Below are 24,435 nucleotides of genomic sequence, written 5' to 3' on the forward strand. Positions count from 1 at the left end.
TATATGATATTTGTTAAAGAAGTTTTTCTATCATGTGCAATTGCACATGTTAAGATGTTCAAAATAGTAAGTTTATTCTGAAACTTGCGCATTTTACATTAAATATATGACTTTTTAAATAGAACAGTAGTATTACTTTCATATTTTATATCGTAATTTTACGTATATGCATTGACCCCGTTTATTGAAATTTCTGGATCCGTCTCTATAAATATGGTGTATATAATCTTAATAATACTAACATTCATCATTGAAAATAAATTAAACAACTAGATGTCCTGGGTTTGATTTCTAGAGTCGCTAATTTAAGAGGTAGTCTAGGATGGTAAAAAAACCCAAATATTTTGTTATCGACTCAATAATTATTCATGTAGTAGATTCAAATGACCTAAATCGTGAGGATACTTTGAAACGTCTACCAACAGTAAAAAATTCTGAATACCGGTTAGAAAGAAGAAAAAAAAAACATCGTAATAATAAATTACAGTAACATGTAAGATTGTAAGGTGTTTGAAGCTTAAGTCCAAGCCAAGTAATTTTAACTGTAGCTTAAAGCAAACATGCATTGGTGACTCATTCAGCAGGTTGGGATATCCTGGTCTTTGTTATTTCTTAATGCTTTTGTATTTGATTTATAACTAAAGATTGAGATTAAAAGAGACACACTTCATGCAAAGTTAGCAAAAACCACATATTTCAACGAGAGTCTACAATAAAATTTGCATATAATCTACCAACAGAGATTCAAACTCAAGTCACACAATTAAGGCGAGCATAAGGTCCAATCGTTTTGTGCCAAATTGTGGTTGCCTTTTTTTTTTCCTTTCACGAGTCAAAATAAGATCAAACGGTACATTTTCTACATACACATTCTTTTATTACACCCCAAGTATTGATCAATTAGCACATACAACCTTAAGACTCAAGGCTAATTGCTTGTTGATTAATTAGGTGGGTCTTGCATCTAAAGTGCTTCTAGATAATTATATGACAATATCAAATGACAACTCAGTCAATCTCCAGGTTAATTATGCTCTCTGTCTTGTTGGAGGGGTTGCTCACAAAAGTTAGTGTGGACTCACCTGCTCAGTTGACTTCTAATAATAATAATTTACTAAAATGGATTCTAAAATGTAACAAGTAACAATGGTACATAAGCCAGATAAAGTTTATTTTATTCCTTTGGTTTATGTTGTATTGTATCTGTCGAAAGCAATTAGAGAATTGCTGTTCCCACTTTTACTTTAGCTGTGCCACACGAGTAAATTACTCAAATACCCCTCGGTAGTTAACTGTCGAAGTTTTAGAAATACGGCTGCAGTTAACTGCCGAGGAAAACTTCGGCAGTAAACTACCGAGGAAAACTGAAACTTCGGCAGTTAACTGCCGAGGAAACCTCAAACTTGTTTTTTTTTTTTTTTTTTTTTTGACAAAATCCATAAATTGTCATTAATAACAAACCTTTTTTTTTTTTTGACAAAAACCATAAATTGTCTTTAATAATATTTATTGATTTTGAATGTTTCAATCATTATTTTGGTACGTTTTAAACAATTGCAGTATTATACTTATGTGTATATATCTTAATAAGAATAACATTTAAATCAGTGTAAAAATTAAGCATTTGAATATTGTTTTGCACATTACTTAAATACAAATAACAATAAAAAAAATCGTTAAAATAATTGTGCACAACGATTTTTTTTAAGGTATAATATGTTGTTATATTTTCTACATTAAAATAATTGTGTATAAAGATTTTTTTTTTATTTAAGTAATTTGCAAAACAATATTCAAATACTTAATTTTTACACTTATTGAAATGTTTTTTGATGACTTAAATGTTAAGCCTAAAACAAAGAAAAAGGAAATAAAAGAAGAAAATTTCGTGAAAGTTCTTTGGAAATAAAATAGGCAAAAAAAAAAAAGATCAAATGAGTAATACAATTAAAATAATTGTGAATATTTCCGTAAAAAGGAAATAAAAGAAGAAAATTCCGTGAAAGTTCTTTGGAAATAAAATATTCACTATTGTTGAAGATCAAAGCAGTTATAACAAAAAAAAAGATTTAAAGGAGTAATACAATTAAAATAAATAAGGAAGGCAAATCAATAAAATTAAAAACGAATTATTAAGAAAAATCAATCAAAAATGATAAAGACCGCGGAATATTCTCAAAGAATAAAAAAAAAAAAAAAAAACAGATTTGAGGTTTCCTCGGCAGTTAACTGCCGAAGTTTTCAGTTTTCCTCGGCAGTTAACTGCAGCCGGTTTCATAATTCGGCAGTTAACTACCGAGGGACATTTGAGTAATTTACTCGTGTGGCATAGCCAAACCAAATGTGGGAATAGCAATTCTCAAGCAATTATTCCATATTTTCCCTTTGCTTGATATGCACTTGTTTATTAAAAAGACATAATCACTTTTTGACTTCAAAGCCTTTCAACTTAAATGAGAATGTGTCTGATTTTCTATATGTTTTAATGTGTTAGAGTATGTGAACAGTTCAACAAAATAGTAAAGGAAATTGAATATTAGAAAATTTTGTGATGCAATATGGTGAAGGATTAGGTATATTCAGTGACCTACTTACTTGTTTCAAGGATAATAGTAGACTCTTCAACAAAAGTTGTCTTGTTTTGGTTCAGCATTTTATATTTCTGGTAGTCTTTGACTGTTGTAAATAATAATGCCTTGATTGAATTAAAAGCCGCAAAAGAATGCTTAAACTGTGTCCAAGTTAACTTCACTTTTGTATCACCCGCATTGACAATCACATCTTAATAGTCCGATATTAATTGGATTCGCAAAACAAATCAAAGGACAGTTTTTTTTTTTTTTTTGAAACAAAGGACAGTTAAAATATTAATCTTTCGATTAAAAAATGGACAGTTCAAATTCACAACATGATTTGCTACACTCTGCAACCTCAAGGTTCTCTAATTCTGTAAAATGTAAAGCTTCCATCAAACTCTCTTTTATATAGTAAACATGTCTTATTCTCTAATTACCCACTAATTAATTAACTTAGCCAACATGTAAGTAACAGGGATGAAGTAAAACAAACAGAAAGTGAGATTTTACAGCCGCAGAATAGAGAAGGCGGGCAAATCAACATTGCACAACAAAAGTGTATAACGTAGCAAAAACAAATTGGTGAAATTCTGCATGACTTTTATCTTTTCTTTTTCTGCCATTGTAGTTTTGAGAATTGAATAAATCACTCAAAAAAAAAAAAAAAAAAAAGAAACCGACGAGCAGATATATTTGTAGGCTTCCATCGATTCAACTTTCAAGTTTGTAAACTGATGTCCTATTTCTATATTAGATAACATCTGCTTGTCTCAAAATACTACACATTTTCATAATGAAGAATTGAGATGTTGTATTATACCCTCTATAAATCAGAAAATTCCTTTCAGAAGCCAAAATTCAAAATAATTGAAACTAGTATTTAGTAACCATCATAACATTGTGTCCAAAGAAAAAACATAATAACGAAGATCTTATCCAATCACAGTACATAACTTCAAAAGCAAACCAAAATTGATCAGAATTTCACCATACAGAAATCAGAATTACTTTCAACATAGATGATAAGATCTCTATACTACGAAAGTCATTCAAATCTCACATTCCAGTAAAAGCCTTCTTTCCTGCACCACTAGATGACCCAGCTGGGATCACTTTCAACACGTTGAACCTCACTGTCTTGGAGAGTGGCCTAAAGAAGTTGCACAAATAAAGGTAATTTAGAAAGACATAGTTACCAACATCGATATAATAATAATATAATGAAATAACAGTATCTTCTACAGAAAAAAAAAGAAAGAATTCTCCTGTAAAGTCTCACCTGCATTGTCCGATAATAACATGGTCTCCTTCCTTGACACGGAAGCAAGGTGATACATGAGCTGGAATGTTTGAATGCCTCTTCTCATACCTAAACAGAGGAGTAAGGAAAAAAAAAAAAAGGAATTATAAATTATGTTTCTAAGTGTGCAAATAAAAAATGGGGACCATAGTATGAAAGGAAATCAATACCTCTGATACTTCTTAATAAAGTGAAGATAATTCCTCCTGACAATAATAGTCCTATTCATTTTAGCACTATGGCAAGTTCCGGCTAAGATACGACCTCGGATAGAAACATTGCCGGTGAATGGACACTTCTTGTCAATGTAGGTACCTGTATTTAAAAAAAAAACACCATTTCTGTATTAGAAGTAGAAATAAAATAACTGTAACCATACCCAGCTATTGACAATGCTCTACTTCTAGCTAATAAAAATTTCACTTTCAAAGTAACGGGACTTGAGAACATTATACTGTTTGCAATTTACAAGTATTTCCTTCCCAACAACACTTGCATGGCACAATATAGGAGCATTTACATTTGTACATTGTATAGATCAATTCTTTCAAATGAATATCAGAACATAACCATAACCAATAACTACATGCCTCAAAATATTGATATTGATTAGAAAAGTTTATCTAGGAACACAATAGGCAATTCCATTTATTTATCATAACAGCCACTAGAATAAGTATTGGGAATCTCTAAACACAACATAGCCACTATTATTTACAAACACAATAGGCACTTCAATTTATCATATAAATATCCAGTATCCAAACTAAGTAGAATAAGTATTGTGAATCTCAGACAAACACATACAAGCGGAATCTCAGACAAACAAACACCAACACAAAGCTAGCCATTAAGCTAGTATCAAAACATAAATAAATATAGAAGAGGAGCTATGAACACTCTCTAACACTCACTCTCTTATTGGGTGAAACCCATGTAGGTCTCGCATTTTGGAAAGGATCCCACATAAAGTGGTGCATCAACTATGCAAAAAAATAATATTCTTCACCCAAATAAAAGAGGAGTGTCAAGAGAGTGTTTCAAGCATTTTCCAATATATAATTGTAATGAAGCATCAACTATACACAAAATAATATTCTTCTCCAATGTTTCCATCCTTCTCTACTTGTGCTTTGCATAGTGCCATTAAACTTTTGCTTCTTCATTTTTTTTATATATCTGCAAAAAGTGCATCTGTCACCACATTCCAACGACTACATTGTTAGTTAAAAAGCCGTTTCACTCTCCCGAATGTGAGGCTCTATCACTTTTAGTCCATGGTTAAATCAAAATTACAAGCGCATCCCCAAGTGTCACTTTTGTTACTAAGTTTTATGAACTAAATTGACCAATAAAAAATACATTCGAGGACTAAAGACACATTCGAGAATCAAAATGCTGCTTACCCCTACATTCTTAGGTATACCTTTAGAAATTCATTTGCAAAACATCCTAAAATTAAACATTGTTACTATTATGATTGAGATGAGAAAAGCCATATAACAGTACCTTCAGTGGCTTCTCTGGGAGTCTTGAATCCAAGACCAACTGATTTCCAGAAGCGGTTTCCACCTTTTCCAGGCCTCTTCCCCTTACCAGATTTCTTCGAACTGTAACAACATTGAACAAAATATGCATCAACAATCATTCATCAAAATCACAATAAAATAAAAAACAGAAATTGGGAGCATTGAATATACCATAGAAACACTTTGGGTTGCTTGAGAAAAGCCTTCTCAGTCTGTAACAAAGAAATTGAAAAAGAAAATCAATGGAAGATCCAAAAAAAACAGAGATACAACGAAGGAGTGTGAAGAAGTGACTTACTTGTTCAGCCATGGTGGTGGTGAAGTTGCAGAGGAGAGTGTAGCCGCACGCACTCAAGACCTACCTTCTCTCGCTTGCTCAAATAATGGAGAACGAAACCCTGTGAGCCTGCTTCTTATTTCATACCCGATTCGATGGGCTTACGTACCTGGGCTTTTAGGTTTAGCCCAAAACTAAATAAAACAAAAATGATTTTTTTTTTTATGTAATAATCAGAAGAAGAATTAGAGGTATTTTAAAATGATGATGTAGTACTCTTCAAATTTGGTTAGGTATGTACCCTCTCCTTTCAAGTTTTGTTTGAATGAGTATATTGAGAGGTGAAATGCATTCATTAGACCACAAGAAAACTCAAAAAAAAAAAAATTAAAAAAAAATAATTACGTCCCTTTAAGGAGGATTGGTGAAGCTCAAATCTGAAACTTTTAAATCCAATTGTTAAGAGATACTACGTTCACAAAGACAACGGTAAATAAACCAAACAATTGAGAAACATTGAGCCCTTTTCTATGACACATTTTATGGTAGATTTTATTTTTTGAAAGAGAGAAAGACATTTTATGGTAGATAGTAGTGCATAAACCCCCTTTTCTATATTTTTAGATAAAAAGAATTAATCAATATTTGTTTTAATTGAAGCAACTAAAGTACCTCATACCTTCAATATTTGTTTTTACGTAGGTATTATTTGTGACCTATTATTAATCATTGAGTCATTATTTTTCTTTTGAGGGGAGTGATTATTTTTTTTATTACCCCATAAGTAGTATGGCACTTTGTATTTCATTTTAAAACAAAATTCACAAATGAAATATGATTAGCAGTGATGGAGTTAGCCGAAATTCTACGAGGTAGCCAAATATAAAGAAAAATAAAGTATATTTTTATGAATCTATTCATTAAATGCAATTCAGCTGCTAGATTCACACTGTAACTAACTATCTCTTCTTAACTTTTTACCTGTGAATTTTGTTTACAAAGAAATACATCAGACTGAGGTTTCAAAATCACATTGTATGAGTCAATCCAGATAACATTTGGCAGAACAAATTCCCACAACATTGGATACAATGATGGTACAAAGCAAAAACAAATGAGTGGCTTGACGCGTTCAAATGGCACCGTATTTTCTCTCGGCTGGTCTCCATGAAGCTTGAGATTGTGAAGGACCGGGAGGGCGCTCCCAAGAGGCAGAGGTAGAGGTTTCACCGGTGTACGGGTCTTCTGGCCGTGAGTAACCTTGACCGGGGCCACTAACCTATTTTCATGATACATACAACATATGTTAGTTTAGTAAGCAAAATGAGGTAACTGCCAGTCCTACAAAAGTTTCAAATTGCAACTTTTGAAAGGAAAAAAAAAAAAACTACAATTTTTTGGAACTAACCCATGATGCATCTGAAGTTATATCAGTACAGTTCAAGCTATGTACATAAAATGCCATAGGTAAATATATGCGGCACTGCATATTTGTTTAATGCAAACAATTTCACTTCTATTTTTATTCTCATAAACAAACAATTTCACTTCTAATTAGAATTAGAACCTAACTCAGATATTAATGAAGAGAATGGGGAGAGTATTTTTCACATTAACATTTTGTCCCATATGAAGAAAAACTGAATTTGTATTAACACATGCCCAAATAGACCAATAAATATTTATGATGATAATGTAAATCTAAAAATAAAACATTCAAATATCAAAATCAATTTTCTCTCACAACTTGCTTTTCTTATTTCTCTAGACTAGTTTTGTCTCACCCAATTTCTCTCTACCATTTTGGATTAAGTGTAAAAACTACAATTGTGACACATTTTCTCATACTTCACATGTGCGTACGATTTCTCAAATATCGCAATAAGTTTAGCACTGTTATGTCCAGTGTATAGTTTGACCAAAGCTCCGACCAAATAAGACTAATTTCTTGATAATTAACATTGACAACATTCGTCAAAAAGTTTAAAAATTAACCCAATATTGAGTAATTTCTATGTCATCAGTTCCAATAAATATTAATAGGAGCTCTAAACTCACCGTCTCTAAGCAGGCAGATAGGTATGTCATGCCAGGCAATGCATCAATTCCACGCTGCAAAAGGATAACAGATACTTAAAATGTGTTTTCAAGATATAATAAAACTGATACTTAGTAACCATCTTATTATGATTTTAACATGGATGTGAAAGAGACAACCCTCACCTGGCGCTCCACCTTCGTCTTGTAAATAAACCCTCCGCAACAAAAAAGTGTCGATGAGACAAAGAATCTGCCCAATAACAATGACGTAAAATTAACTATTTATGACAAGATAATGAGAAGTCGCAATTTTATGAACACAAAGTATTGAGCCTGCAGTTCTAGATTTTAGTTCTTTTACTAAGCATAACTAAAACACAAACAAAATATAAGAGAAAGTTTCTCTACATGCAAGAGACTACTCCAAATATTGCCCATCCTCTCGTGGCACCACCTCCTTGACCTTGTTTATAGTCTGCAACAATGAATAAACAGAGCGACTCATTCATTCAACTAAAATATAAAGAAGATTTTTAATATAAAAATAATAATAATAATAATAATAATATCATTGACATAACTTCAAAAGCCCTATAATTGCTTTGTCTTCCGATTAATTTCTTGCAGAGAAAGGACGAGGAATGAGTTTACAGTTTTCAGATTAAGATAGTAGCACTCACCGCATATTTTTGTAAGCACAAACTGAATTGGCTCGTATCCTTCAACTGGGATTGTGATGTTAACTACATACGGGGCGTCACGGGCTACCTCACCTGGAAAAGAGTTGAAAAAATGAAAGTTCTACAAAGACAACTCAGAAATGCATGACATTAACGCTTCTTAAATAAGTGGTACCCTACATCTCCAATCAACAATCAACATTGCGGGTGACAAAGTTGTCGGAGGCATCCCACTAGCAGCGGATCCGGACAATTTAACTCCCAAGCCTTTGTTTGGATGAACCTAATTAACAGCAATCAACAATGATCACGTTCCAACTACCTAGAATTTGAGAAATGCCAATAACAGTAACCCCGAGGGTTTGTTTGGGAGGGGTTTTAGGACGGAAGGGGAAGAGTTATGACATTGTTTAGGATGATTTTCAAACAATGGGAAGGGTTTCAGGAATTTTCTTAAGCACTTCCTTCCCTTTCCTTCCCAATCAAAGCTTGAGACTAAACCAATTATAAAAGTACCTTCAAAATAGGTTTTTGAACCAAGGATGAGAGTGAAGCAACTGCACTAGTAAACAGGACTACTTGAGTTTGTGCTGTCTGAAAGCTGTAAAAGCAAACACAAGCACGCATTAACTATATTTGAAGCACACATACATACTACAACAAATAAAATAAAAATGTCGGCGATTAATAACATGCTGCTTTGACAGCAGCAACCCTGACCTAAAATCACGATGAGGTTTATCAAAACCGAATTGTGTCATGCCATTGTAAACCTGCAATTTCATAAAAAAAAATAAACAAATAAATAAATTAGTATGATAATACTATTGAAAAAGAACTCAATTTTCGTCCTTGAAAGAAATAAAAAATAACTTGGTCCACAAAAGAATATATACATCAAATTGGATCATGAACATCAAAATAGTCAAGAAGTTCTTGCAAAAAATATAGTCTAGAAGTTTATTTCCTGGGGCTAAATTGAAAATATCCAATAACCAAAGAAGTATCATTTTACGACCAATTAGACCGACGTCGATATGTCAGGAGCAGGTCCCCAATTAAGAAAGCTTACATCAGACGACTCTAAGGAATAAAGTAGGCCGCCCCCTCTTAGTTAGGCATTTTCAGTTAAGAGCATGCCTCGGATTATCTATACTCTAATCAAGCAAAAAAATAAATGAAAAAAGTGAGAATGCTAGAGCTGCTCACAAGTTCCCATGATCGCGGATGAAAACCAACAGTGGAGCCTGTGAAGATTTTTGGGCCCGGTTCATCACATGAAATGGCAAGTTCAATTAAGACCCTGAAAGACAGCAAGATTGACATGACTTTACATATTCAAAGGTCACACACTCCCACTTCAACTGCTAACATGGTAAATCAAGAACAACAAAAAGCACCAGACATGTCTGAAGGTAGCAGGAGAATAAACATACAAGCGCCAGGAAACCACCATGATATCGACTATAATCTCTTCCGAAACAATTTATATGTTCTTTCCCTTGTTCATATTAAAAACTGAAGGAGTGTCTATTACACACTTGTAATCTGGTATTTAATATTATATACAGTAACACCACATATAGAGTAGTTAAAAAACATGGTTATCTATGCTAGTTCATAACAATGGGCTACAGTCAATTAGATTACAGCTGTGTGGTCACTAAATATGCACATCAACATCTGACTAGTTTTAAAGCTGCCCCTCAAAATGAAATACATTTGTCATAAGCACCAAGATTGCAACAAATAAAATTAACCCAAGGCCCTATAGACTTGATAAATATATCGGCTGAAATGGTTGTAGGATTTGACAAAACTAGTTGAAATTTTGATTGAAAGCTTTTCTTGGACAAAACGGCCATCAATATCAATAGGTTTGATCCTTTCATGAAACCTTGGAATAGAGCATGCAATATATAATGCAACTTGGTTCTACAACTATTTGTTTAACTGCATAGCAAGATGTTTCATCAATATGAGTAGTTTAAGACAGTAGCAGAAAAATATTAAAACTATACCATTGTTCTTTTTATATTTCGCAATAAAAACATGTTTAAATATTAATAGTGTTTGGGACCCTAATTCCCAATGGTTCATATTAGTGGTGTCTTTTTCTTCACATCGACAATCAATCCGGCGGTGACTTTCCCACATATGGATCATATTAGTGGTGCATTTTCTTCACATTGACGATCAATCCGGTGGTGACTCGGTGACTAATTCCCCACATTTGATTATTAATGGTGCCTTCTCTTCCCATTGATGATCACTTGATGGTGACTTGTGTTTTCTTGTAACAAGCTTGGTGCACATGTCATGCATGTTCCAGCTTGAGGAGAGGTGTTAAAATTAAGAATCTATAGATATTCCTTTAATTGTACAACTTCCTAGATTGATTGTTCCTACTCCTAGAGTATACAACTTCCTAGGCTAGTGCTTACTAATTAAGCATTCAATGTATTTATTATAAAACCATTATAAATACAAGGTGTGTGATCTCATCGTAGCCACACATAATTTACACATAGTTTTACAGGTCCTATATGTCTCTCTGTGTGTACTATTTTGCTTTAAGTCACTTGGATTTTAGTCAAACAAAGGAGTAATATCTTAATAACTGAACTGTATGAATCAGTACTTCATAAGGGAGGGTGGGAGCCTTCAAATTGAGAGCAGAGTAAAGTATTATTTCCCCCAAATTTTAAACTTGAAGCAGAGAGCAATCTTGGGTTTGACTCACAAATTAACATCCCAAAATGTTAAAGTAATAACGACCAAATGAGTTTATACATTTGCATTTTACAATTAAAAAAGACAGCTGAGAGCAGAGTAAAGTATAAAAGACCTGCAGTTCGACTCATATGCGACATGACATATGCATCCAGGATGACCTGCAAGTCGAAAAAATTCAAAAGCATGTGATATGCTACTTTGAAACAGTATTAATGTAGCAAAAGCCATTTCAATGTGGCCTTAAGACAACTAATGAGAAACGCCATAGATAAATTTTGCTTTACAAACATCATTCAGTGATTTACTATAGGCCCCACAGAAGTTTTTCCCTCTATTTTCAGCATCTTTTTTATTCAATACATTCCAATAAACTGTGCTTATAAACAACGGAATGTCTCAAAGATAGATAGTCATACCTTTACATTGTCCATTAGGACAACTCCCACATATGATATTTACCTGAAAGACATGAATGTAACATGAAAAAGGTACATCACTATCACTCATGATTATATAGAAAACTGCACTTCTTGCAGATAAACCTAGTAATGCCTCTTCATCAGATTTACCCTATTCCCATTCCTCCCATCCATCTGTCTTCGGGACTCTCGAAAACTATTAATAAAATAATGGAAGTTTCAGAGTAGCACCAACCTGGGCTGTACGTCCCATTTTGTCATAGCTTTGTTCACAACCCATTAGATCACCATTATAAAACTCCTACACATTGAGAAAATGGCATGGAAAATAGGAGAAAAGGTGTTAAGAGAGATAACGAGAATCGAAAGAAATATGTATAAACTATAATCAAGTTTGAAACAGTGTTTCTTTTTTTAGTTCAAGTGTCATGAGACTCTACATGAACTTACGTAATACCTGTTACTCTCTCCAGAGGCCAATGCAGTCTCACATTGACAAAGGAGATTGCAACATCTTTGAAGTACAGAACTTTTTTTTCTTAAAATTAATATACTGCTTAGGTGACTATTAAAATGAGTAAGCTGCTTTCACAGTTTCTGTGTTCAGTCTCTGGTTACAAATTTCAAATACTAACATTTTTTTGTTTGACACTGTTAGGTTTTCTAACTAGCAACATCTTCGATAAGAAGTTTTAATAAAATGAACAAAACAAATTTCCTTCTGAAATTTTTTACACCTAAGCAGTATCCTTACTCATCATTTTTACTTCTAAAAATATGGAATAGAGAACTTACTTGTACAAAATCAGATTTGCCAGAACCAGCAACAAAGTAGTTGAACTTATCAAATCGACCAAAATCAACATATCCCTATATAGGTTTGGGCATCAGCTGATGAAGTGAAGAATGTATTACATCAAATGAATATGGACACACCTTCATAGAAAAACTACAAAAAAGTTGACATATATGTATGTCCACAATTTCTGCAACTTAACCTAATATAAGTTTCTGCCACATACACTTGACATATATGTATGTCCACAATTTCTGCAACTTAACCTAATATAAGTTTCTGCCACATACACTTGACATATATGTATGTCCACAATTTCTGCAACTTAACCTAATATAAGTTTCTAAAAGTTGCTATATATTCAAGTAGTTGCAAAACAACTCAGTACTTTGGGGCATTAACTTTGTAGCGAACATTGAAAGACAAATAACAAAACAACTCAGGAGAGTACTTCGGGGCATTAACCTTGTAGCGAACATTGAAAGACAAAAAAATAACCAATAATCTTCTTAAAATCTTCTTTTTAAATAGGGGGTAGAAGCGAGGCACAAGAAACAGAAATAAATAAGCTCAAAAGTATCCTTATCTCTTTGCAAATCTACTAAAAAATCTCCCTCAAATAACCAAAAGCAGAAACCTAAATAGAAGTAACAAAAATTAAGCTATTCAGTAGTACATATTTGCAACTTGTGAGTTGTCCATTTAGCATATGAATGAATTGTTCAACAAATATATGTAGCAATCATTTCAATATTTACACTGTTGCTCCCCAGGGCAAGTGATGTGCCTACGAGCTTGAAGTGGAATATACTCATAGGGTCAAAAAATGCAAAACCGAGAAAGTTCTTCATCAGATTACACAAAGACTACTCAAATTACAAGCCTAAAAGGATGATGAATGGAACCATAGCATGTTATAAATAAATGCTTAGAAGAATGGTAACATATATTACCGTTTGCGATCTACTCTCCACATCTTTGCAAAATCGTATTACCAAATCAGAACCTTGCTGCATCAATACAAAGTGAACAACTTAGCAGTATTCCTAGCAACTCAGACCAAAATTGAACACATAAACAAAATCATTCATATATTACAACTACAAACGAAGATATAAATAAATTAGCGCTAGTGAGCATAGCTCAGTTGGTAGGGACATTGCAATGCCATATGCAGGAGCGGGGCTCAAACCCGGGATTCCCGACTTGATCAAAAATAAATAAATAAGTTAAAAAACATAACGATAATGAATAATGTGAATGAGGGCATTACCTTCTCATCATACTCAAAAGGGTAACCACTCCAGCCACTCTATTTAATTGGTCAAGTAAAAACAAGCTCGAGAAAAGAAATAAAAAAGAATAACTAACAAAAGCAATATACTAACCATATCAATGATATCATCAACTAGTTACCAGTGTTGCCAATTGCAAATCGCGGAAAATGGTAATTTGTTTCTGCTATGCAACAGTGCTATAGCGCCAATATAGTCATGATTTCACAATATTTGTACTAAATAATGTACCACGGAGCAATAGCAATTTGATCAAATTTCGCGCTTCGTTTAACAACACTACTAGTTACCATTAAAAAAACATCCATAATATACTAAAATTAGAATCCAATAATGACCCATTTGCAATTAGTAACGTTAAAATGCAATGCCTAATAAAAGTTGAAAACTTGAAGCATGTGGAAATGAAGGATACGAAATCAACAATTCGACTTGAATTATTGAAAGCGTAACAATTTGAACTCGGCATCGAAATTGAAGTAACCCATGATGTCTGCAAGAGAAAACCTGAAGAAAAATCGAAAATTAAATAAAAAAATCGAAAATTAAATAAAATTTTAGATCAAGCTTTTTGGTAACTAAAACGAAAGAGAAGAACATGACAAAACGACAACATACCTAGGAGTAAAACAGTTAACGTTGTGGAGTGACACATTTTGTAGGGAGAGAGGTTAGATTCAGAAAACGATTACAGTGAAATTCATTGCATTGCAGAGGGACGAACAAAACGGCACTTCCAGCTTCGTTGTAGTATTGTCGTTTATTATGGTTAGTCGTCGTTTTAGCTTTTCAGGGATATGTTTGGCTTAGTAAAACCCCATTTTTTTTTCCTACTTCATTTTTTCTCTTAAGTAAAATATTTAGCGTGATCTAATAAGCATGTCATGTCATAAATAAGTAAGTTATTCGTTAATCAAGATTTAAAAAAGTGAAATTAGGACTCAAAAATTCAGTTTTTGAAATTTGGGGACTGAAATTTCTTTTTTTTTTTTTTTAGAGCAAAAAATTATTTAATTTTTTTTTTCTCTATCAAGTTAGTAATTTGTTGTGCTAAGTTGGTTTTTTTATGCTTGCATATGTTTGGATTAATGTTTATTATTTATAAGAAACATTTGACTTTTTTGATTCATTGCGTAAACGATGTATTTTGTCTATATTTTATACCACGTACATTAATTACTCAATGAATTTTAAAAGTTAACTTTTTCTTATAAATAAGACCGGATTTTATGTTAAATGATATAGTATAGGTATCTTCGACAAGTTTGGGAATCAATTTAGAATAAGAAAATCCCATTTTCCCAAATTTTGGCTATCTCGCTTTGCGAGCTAGTTAATTTGAAATCAAATATTTAGTTTTAAATTTCATAAAGTGAGAAAACCTTCTCTCATTGAGACGTGTACTCGCAAAATCACATTTGGAGGCTCCCATAACATCTCACTACGCGTGTGTTTGGTTATGCGGTGGCAAAAATTGAGTTTGAGAAAATTGATTTTGATAGAATTGATTTCGGTCAAAAGTGAGTTGTGTAACACCTCGTTTTCCCAATATGAAAATTTCTTAAACATTTAACATAATCTAATAATAGTTAAATAACAATTTAACTAAATAACTTAAACGTTGCAGCGGAAAATTGTTTCATAAACCATAAATCGTTTTTGGCACGTAGGCCCCATTAAAATATTTCAACAATTAATCAACATTATCCAAATAACATAAATATTTCACGTAAAAGAATGAAACATGCATATCAAACACCCTATTCCGTTACGTATCAGAGCGACCTAGACGACACAGTGAGGCAAGGCCACTCACAAACAGCAACTGCACACTAAGCACGATCACCTGCAAGTTACTCATACGAAGAGCAACATTTTCAAGCATAATGGGTGAGATTTCATAATACAATAACATCAATCATTATAATTCAAAAATCATAACTAACATCATAATTAGCCTTAATCAACTTTGCATCTTTGATAAACATTTATCACATAATCACAACTTCAATCTTCATCAATAACATAAACACCTTTGAACCTTGACAATGCGACAATGCAACTTAGACACTTATATGCATGTGGTACCAATCGTCATCATAAGTATTAATATACTTTAATCGTGCGGAGGACAAAGCTCCTAAAACGTGTGGAGGACAAAGCTCCTATCATGGTGAGGACAAAGCTCAATGAATGCTAACGCATGGATTCTAACAACAAAACACCTTAATCGACTTATCACTTATACTTCCAATAATTTGGAGTTCATCATCAACTTATTCATAATCATGCAACTTAGTTAAATAACAATTGCAGCACAATCAAATCACATCAAGTTAAATAACAAATCATTCTCAATAGTTTCTTGATCATTCAACAACAATTCAAGTAAGTATAATTCAATCCATAATTCACTTCATAATCATTTAACAATTCATAAAGCTTCACAGTTCATGATCATTATCTTTAATAGGTCACACTAAGTACCTAAAGCTCCTTTCTAACCAATCCAAACAACTCAGGTCTCACAATGCACTAAAACTCTCAATTCTGGAAGTGCTCGCAAGGCGAGAGCATCTGCTCGCCATGGCGAGTACAAGCCAACTTTCCAACTAAGGTTGTTCCAGGTTCAATCTCATTCCCATTCGTTCCCTAATCATTAGTAGGTACCTAAAGGTACTCAAAGGCATCTAAGGTTCAACTCAAAAGTCAAAAACTCGAAAATCAACATGCTCTCTAGTCATACTCGCTATGGCTAGTAAGGTTGTTCGCCGTGGCAAGCTGTACCAAAAAGACTCGCGAGGCGAAGGGGAAAGGCTCGTGTGGCGAGCGATGAATTTTGGCTCGGACACGATGCACTTTCTACACGAAAATCATCATCTAACAAGGTTCTAAGCCTAATTTCAATCCCAGAATTCATCCTAAACATATTCTAAGGTTATAGGACGGTCTCTACATCAATCTAACACAGTTTTACCGTTTGATCATCAATTTTTAGGGTTTTGACCTAATTCCAAAACTTTTCTAAATCAATCATAACTTTGTCAATTAATCCTCAGAATTACAACAACTAACATTACTGAATTATTAGTCTCACCCTTACCTTGTATGAAGAAAATCGCAGCCCTTCTCTTGGTTCTCTCTTCTCTTAGCTTTTTCTCCCTTTTCTCCAAAAACAGTCGTACGTACTAACTTTTCTAAAACTAGGTCTATCTCTTATATACATCTTCCTAATATCTTATCTTATCTCACTTTCTCCCCTAAAACTATCTAAAATCTCAAAACAGCCCTCAACTAAATATTTTTATTTTCTTATCAAATCTTATTTTATTTAACAATAAAATAAGTCCCATAGTCTCATCAAATCATCAAAACACATCAAATCATCCAAATCAACCTAAATCATCTTAATTCAACAAAACTCACACATATATTATAAAAATATAATATAATCGCTTAAACTCGATTAAATAAATAATTAAACGAAAGTGGGCGTTACAACTCTCCCCCACTTAAAAGATTTTCGTCCTCGAAAATTTACCTCAAGCAAATAACTCTGGATAAGACTCCAGCATCTTACTCTCAAGCTCCCACGTTAAGCTTTCACCAGTCGCTCCAGCCCAAACGAATCTAACAAGGGATATCTACTTGCCTCTCAACGTCTTTACTTTACGATCATCAATCCTCACCGGTAAAGTCTCTACCGTAAGGTTGTCTCTGACTTGCACATCATCACTTTGGATCACATGAGATAGATCCGGAACATACTTCCGAAGTTGCGACACATGGAACACGTCGTGCAAATTCGAAAGACGTGGTGGTAATCCCACTCGATACGCCACCGTTCCAACTCTTTCCGATATCTGATACGGACCAATAAATCTCGGGGTCAACTTCTTTGACTTCAAGGCACGTCCAACACCAGTCACAGGAGTGACTCTCAAAAACACGTGGTCTCCTTCCTGAAACTCAAGATCCTTCCTGCGCTTATCATGATAACTCTTCTGTCGACTCTGCGACGCTTTCATTTTCTCTTGAATCATCTTAACCTTCTCAGTAGTCTACTGAACAATCTCTGGTCCTAAGACCACTCTTTCACCTGACCGAAACCAACACAACGGAGTTCTGCATCTCCGACCATACAAAGCCTCAAAAGGTGCCATTCCAATACTAGAATGATAACTATTATTGTATGTGAACTCGATCAACGGAAGATGACTATCCCAAGTTCCTCCTTGCTCAAGAACACAAACTCTCAACAAATCCTATAACGATTGAATTGTCCTCTCCGACTGACCATCTGTCTGTGGATGATAAGCCGAACTCAATCTCAACTTCGAACCCAAAGCCTCTTGCAAACTTTTCCAAAACCTAGAAGTAAATCTTGGATCTCTATCTGATACAATGCTCGAAGGAACACCATGTAACCTCACAATCTCCTTGATATAAATCTCTGCCAACTGGGCAACAGGAAAACTAATATTAATCGGTAGAAAATGAGCCGACTTCGTCAATCTATCAACGATTACCCAAATTGCATCGTTCCCTCTCGGAGTATTCGGCAAACTCGTCACAAAATCCATGGATATACTATCTCATTTCCATTCTGGCACATCTAAAGATACCATCATACCAGCAGGTTTCTGATGCTCAATCTTTGACTTCTGACAAACTAAGCAGGAATACACAAACTTTGCCACATCTCGTTTCAAACCAGACCACCAGAAAATCTTATTTATATCGTGATACATCTTCGTAGCTCCCGGATGGATACTCAAGCTACTTCTATGACTCTCTTCAAGAATCATTTCCTTCATCTCTGCATCGTCGGGAATACAAATCCGACCTCGGAATCTCAACACACCGTGATCATCGACTTTAAAGTCACCGTCTTCAGTCTGATTACTAGCAACCAACAAATCTACATACTTGACATCAACTTTTTGTGCCTCTTTAATACTTTTTAGAAATTCACTATCAATCTTCAGCATTCCCAGTTTCACTTTCTGAGGTGACCATTCACAAACCAAACTCAAATCTCTGAATTGTTCAAGTAACTCGAACTCTATAACCATCAAAGCGGACATATGCAATGTCTTCCTGCTCAAGGCATCTGCAACAACATTAGCTTTACCTGGATGATGATTCAAACCAAAGTCGTAATCCTTCAACAATTCTAGCCATCTACGCTGCCTCATATTCAATTCCTTCTGATCAAATAAATACTTCAAACTCTTGTGATCGCTAAACACCTCAAACCTTGAACCATACAAGTAATGTCTCCATATCTTCAATACAAAGACCACAGCCGCCAACTCTAAATCATGCGCCGGGTAATTTTTCTCATGAATTCTCAACTGTCTTGAGGCATAAGCTACCACTTTACCATCTTGCATAAGTACACCGCCTAGACCCAACTTGGACGCATCACAATACACCACAAAAAGCTCATCGGACTTCGGCAAAATCAAAACTGGAGCAGTCGTCAAACGTTTCTTCAATTCACTGAAATTGTTCTCACAATGAACATCCCACACAAAAGTTTTACCTTTACAAGTCAACTGCGTTAACGGAAGTGCTAACTTGGAAAATCCTTCGATAAATCTTCTGTAGTAACCAGCCAAATCCAAGAAGCTTCTAATTTCTGTAACTGACTTAGGAGTCTCCCATTGCGATACCGCTTCAACTTTAGACGGATCCACTGCAATACCATTACCAGAAATAACATGGCCAAAAAAACTTACTTCTTTCAACCAGAATTCACACTTTGACAATTTAGCATAAAGTTTCTTCTCTTTCAACACTTGCAAGACAATCTTCAGATGCTCAGCATGTTCTTCTTCAGTCTTGGAGTAAATCAAAATATCATCGATAAACACAACAACGAACCGATCCAAAAAGGCATGGAAGATGCGATTCATATACTCCATAAACACTCCAGGTGCATTGGTCACACCGAAAGGCATAACTTTATATTCATAGTGACCATAACGCATTCTGAAAGCTGTCTTCTGCATATCTTCATCTTTCACCTTAATCTGGTGATACCCTGATCTCAAATCAATCTTGCTGAAAACTTTTGCACCCTCTAACTGATCCATCAAATCATCAATTCTCGGTAGTGGATACCTATTCTTGATAGTTACTTTGTTCAACTGACGATAGTCAATACACAACCTCATGCTACTATCTTTCTTCTTTACTAGCAAAACTGGCGCTCCCCAAGGTGAAACACTTGGTCTAACAAATTTCTTTTCAAGCAAATCATCTAACTGTTTCTTCAACTCAGCTAACTCGGAAGCAGACATACGATAAGGTGCCATCGACACCGGCTTCGTTCCAGGAACAAGATCAATAGAAAATTCGACTTCCCTTTCTGGAGGCACATCAGGAATTTCATTTGGAAAAACTTCAGGAAAGTCGCATACCACTTGAAGATTATCAATCACAGCTTGATTCTCAATAGATAAAGAAGCCATCAACGAAAACATCAAAATACCATCGCGTTCCATTTGCTTCAGCTGTTTAGTAGATAAGAACTCTGCACCACCTTCCTCTTCAGCGGAAGAGAAATACACTGACTTGCTAAAACAATTGATATGAACATGGTTGTACTCTAACCAATTCATACCCAGAATCACATCCATACCGCTCAAAGGTAGACAAACTAAATCCATTTCAAAATCACAACCAAACATAGACAAAGGACATCGCAAACATACGAGAGAAGTAGTCACCGAACCCTTAGCTGGAGTTTCGACAACCATCTCTCCATTCATATCAGACAAATCAAGACCCAAAGCAGAAACACAATCGAAAGCAATAAAACAATGCGTAGCACCAGTATCAATAATAGCAACTAAAGGAGTATTATTAATATAGCAAGTACCTCTGATCAAACGATCCTCAGTCTCTGTCTGAGTACCAGCCAGAGCAAAAACTCGACCCGTAGTAGGCGTCCTCTTCGGCTGCTTGCACTGGGAACCTATATGACCCTCTTCATTACAATTGAAGCACAGAATATCATTTCTCTTGCAATCAGCTACAATATGACCCTTCTTGCCACACCGGACACATTTCTTGATCTCTTCAAGACAAACATTACTCTTGTGGCCTTTCCCACCACAGTTGAAACAAACAATTTCCGAAGGAGCATCCTTCTTCTTAGGTCGCCTATCATCGACCATTCTCTGCTTGCCCTTATCAGCAGGGGCACTATAAGGCTTAGGGCGACTCTGCTGGCCCTTAGTCTTCCTCTCATTAACAACCTTGTAATGAGCTCTGGTATCCTCTTCGTAGATCCTACAGCTGTTCACCAAATCAGGGAAAACTCGGAGTTGTTGATATCCGATCGCCCTCTTGATGTCAGGCCTCAAACCATTCTCGAACTTGATGCATTTCGAGAACTCAACATTCTCAGCAGTATAGTGTGGGTAGAACTTTGCCAACTCCACGAACTTGGCAGCATACTCTGTCACAGACATGTTTCCTTGCTTCAGCTCAAGAAATTCGATCTCCTTCTTCCCGCGAACATCTTCCGGAAAGTATCTTCTCATGAACTCTCTCCTGAACACAGCCCAAGTCACCACAGCTCCTTATTGCTCAAGAGTAGGTTGAAGACTAACCCACCAATCATCAGCTTCCTCAGCTAGCTGATGAGTACCAAATCGTACCTTCTGGACCTCAGTGCACTGCATCACACGGAATATCCTCTCAATCTCCTTAAGCCACGTCTGGCCTCCATTAGGGTCATATCTTCCTTTGAAAGTTGGAGGATGATTTCTCATGAAGGTCTCCAACATCCTAGTCTCAGCAGTCACACCAACATTTGCATTAGGTTGTTGTCCCACAGCTTGGGCAACAGCTTGTAGAGCAGCAGCTAACACAGCATCGTTTCTTCCCGCCATTTCTGATATTCTACAACAAGTAGCAACAACAACATAAGATAGTAATACAAATATTACTAAGACTCGACAAGACTGTTTTAATTGACCGGACGAACCGACCTGCTCTGATACCAATTGTAACACCCCGTTTTCCCAATATGAAAATTTCTTAAACATTTATCAGAGTAAACAACATAAACAAACGAGATATCACATTTAACATAATCCAATAATAGTTAAATAACAATTTAACTAAATAACTTAAACGTTGCAGCGGAAAATTGTTTCATAAACCATAAATCGTTTTTGGCACGTAGGCCCCATTAAAATATTTCAACAGTTAATCAACATTATCCAAATAACATAATAGTCACGTAAGAGAATGAAGCATGCATATCAAACACCCCATCCCGTTACGTATCAGAGCGACCTAGACGACACAGTGAGGCAAGGCCACTCACAAACAGCAACTGCACACTAAGCACGATCACCTGCAAGTTACTCATACGAAGAGCAACATTTTCAAGCAGAATGGGTGAGATTTCATAATACAATAACATCAATCATTATAATTCAAAAATCATAACTAACATCATAATCAGTCTTAATCAACTTTGCATCTTTGATAAACATTTATCACATAATCACAACTTCAATCTTCATCAATAACATAAACACCTTTGAACCTTGACAATGCGACAATGCAACTTAGACACTTATATGCATGTGGTACCAATCGTCATCATAAGTATTAATATACTTTAATCGTGCGGAGGACAAAGCTCCTAAAACGTGTGGAGGACAAAGCTCCTATCATGGTGAGGACAAAGCTCAATGAATGCTAACGCATGGATTCTAACAACAAAACACCTTAATCGACTTATCACTTATACTTCCAATAATTTGGAGTTCATCATCAACTTATTCATAATCATGCAACTTAGTTAAATAACAATTGCAGCACAATCAAATCACATCAAGTTAAATAACAAATCATTCTCAATAGTTTCTTGATCATTCAACAACAATTCAAGTAAGTATAATTCAATCCATAATTCACTTCATAATCATTTAACAATTCATAAAGCTTCACAGTTCATGATCATTATCTTTAATAGGTCACACTAAGTACCTAAAGCTCCTTTCTAACCAATCCAAACAACTCAGGTCTCACAATGCACTAAAACTCTCAATTCTGGAAGTGCTCGCGAGGCGAGAGCATCTGCTCGCCATGGCGAGTACAAGCCAACTTTCCAACTAAGGTTGTTCCAGGTTCAATCTCATTCCCATTCGTTCCCTAATCATTAGTAGGTACCTAAAGGTACTCAAAGGCATCTAAGGTTCAACTCAAAAGTCAAAAACTCGAAAATCAACATGCTCTCTGGTCATACTCGCTATGGCTAGTAAGGTTGTTCGCCGTGGCGAGCTGTACCAAAAAGACTCGCGAGGCGAAGGGGAAAGGCTCGCGTGGCGAGCGATGAAGCTCATCACTCGCGAGGCGAGATTCATGGCGAGCGATGAATTTTGGCTCGGACACGATGCACTTTCTACATGAAAATCATCATCTAACAAGGTTCTAAGCCTAATTTCAATCCCATAATTCATCCTAAACATATTCTAAGGTTATAGGACGGTCTCTACATCAATCTAACACAGTTTTACCGTTTGATCATCAATTTTTAGGGTTTTGACCTAATTCCAAAACTTTTCTAAATCAATCATAACTTTGTCAATTAATCCTCAGAATTACAACAACTAACATTACTGAATTATTAGTCTCACCCTTACCTTGTATGAAGAAAATCGCAGCCCTTCTCTTGGTTCTCTCTTCTCTTAGCTTTTTCTCCATTTTCTCCAAAAACAGTCGTACGTACTAACTTTTCTAAAACTAGGTCTATCTCTTATATACATCTTCCTAATATCTTATCTTATCTCACTTTCTCCCCCAAAACTATCTAAAATCTCAAAACAACCCTCAACTAAATATTTTTATTTTCTTATCAAATCTTATTTTATTTAACAATAAAATAAGTCCCATAATCTCATCAAATCATCAAAACACATCAAATCATCCAAATCAACCTAAATCATCTTAATTCAACAAAACTCACACATATATTATAAAAATATAATATAATCGCTTAAACTCGATTAAATAAATAATTAAACGAAAGTGGGCGTTACAAGTTGAGTGTAAATTAATTTACGTTTGGTTACATTGATGTGAAAGTGATTCCAAAAAGTCGTGTTGTTTGGATAGTTTGGATGAAAATTGCTTTTGCATATCTAATTACCAAAATGGGTTTTAGTTGTATTTAGAATATATATTTTATTTATATTATTGCATTATTGAATTTGATAAAACTGTATAAAACTTGGTAAAAAAAATTATTCAATAAAAATGTGCATGTTATATTATAAATATATAAAGAATTATAAATTAACATAAAGTATGTAAAAATTATAAATACGAAGTAGAACTGTATAGTATATAAAAGCATGGTTGTTTGTTTTTTCCTTAAAAAAAAAATAAGCATGTTTTCTTAATTATTTCAAATATTATTTTAATTATTGATGATTACAGCAAAGGTCAAATGCCTAGTACAATGTTCAATCAATGTGCCAATAACTATGATTTACGTTTTCTTTTTTACGGACAATGTTTCCAACAAAACCATAATAATCATATAAATATAATATAAGGGGTAATTGGGGAACTTTACAATCTTTGGTAACATTGAGTATGTAAAATCTATTTCACCAATTGAAAAAGCTACTATTTCTTACTTCTAGTGAACATGAGTCTGGAGCATAAGAATCAATTTTATTGTTAAAAGCCAAACAACATCGCAACATTACCAAATCAAGTTTGAGCTGCTTAACGTGAGTTTGCCCCTCTCC

The 24,435-nt window shown here is 34.6% G+C and overlaps 2 protein-coding genes across 3 annotated transcripts; both read right to left on the reverse strand.

Moving 5' to 3' along the window:
* Nucleotides 1-3,390: 3,390 nt before the first annotated feature.
* On the reverse strand, nt 3,391-5,791 carry LOC11408171 (40S ribosomal protein S11). Its single transcript, NM_001408971.1, has 6 exons — nt 5,704-5,791; nt 5,577-5,617; nt 5,386-5,486; nt 4,047-4,191; nt 3,856-3,945; nt 3,391-3,726 (listed from the first exon to the last, which is right to left on the reverse strand). The coding sequence occupies exons 1-6, from the start codon at nt 5,713-5,715 to the stop codon at nt 3,633-3,635; spliced, it is 483 nt and encodes a 160-aa protein (NP_001395900.1). The 5' UTR covers nt 5,716-5,791; the 3' UTR covers nt 3,391-3,632.
* Nucleotides 5,792-6,565: 774 nt separating this feature from the next.
* LOC11411226 (uncharacterized) lies at nt 6,566-14,471 on the reverse strand. Of its 2 annotated transcripts, XM_003629343.3 has the most exons (17): nt 14,267-14,471; nt 14,064-14,155; nt 13,627-13,665; nt 13,307-13,363; nt 12,353-12,427; nt 11,793-11,858; nt 11,555-11,597; nt 11,251-11,296; nt 9,612-9,705; nt 9,123-9,175; nt 8,919-9,003; nt 8,583-8,685; nt 8,403-8,495; nt 8,131-8,197; nt 7,906-7,972; nt 7,741-7,794; nt 6,566-6,961 (listed from the first exon to the last, which is right to left on the reverse strand). In XM_003629343.3, the coding sequence occupies exons 1-17, from the start codon at nt 14,301-14,303 to the stop codon at nt 6,815-6,817; spliced, it is 1,218 nt and encodes a 405-aa protein (XP_003629391.1). In that variant the 5' UTR covers nt 14,304-14,471; the 3' UTR covers nt 6,566-6,814. The 2 variants fall into 2 exon arrangements, with proteins under 2 accessions (XP_003629391.1, XP_039685178.1); XM_039829244.1 differs by lacking the exon at nt 7,741-7,794 and having other exon boundaries at nt 6,626-6,961.
* Between the last annotated feature and the right edge of the window lie 9,964 nt (nt 14,472-24,435).

This window comes from Medicago truncatula, chromosome 8, assembly GCF_003473485.1.
Source record: "Medicago truncatula cultivar Jemalong A17 chromosome 8, MtrunA17r5.0-ANR, whole genome shotgun sequence".
Classification (NCBI taxonomy): domain Eukaryota; kingdom Viridiplantae; phylum Streptophyta; class Magnoliopsida; order Fabales; family Fabaceae; genus Medicago; species Medicago truncatula.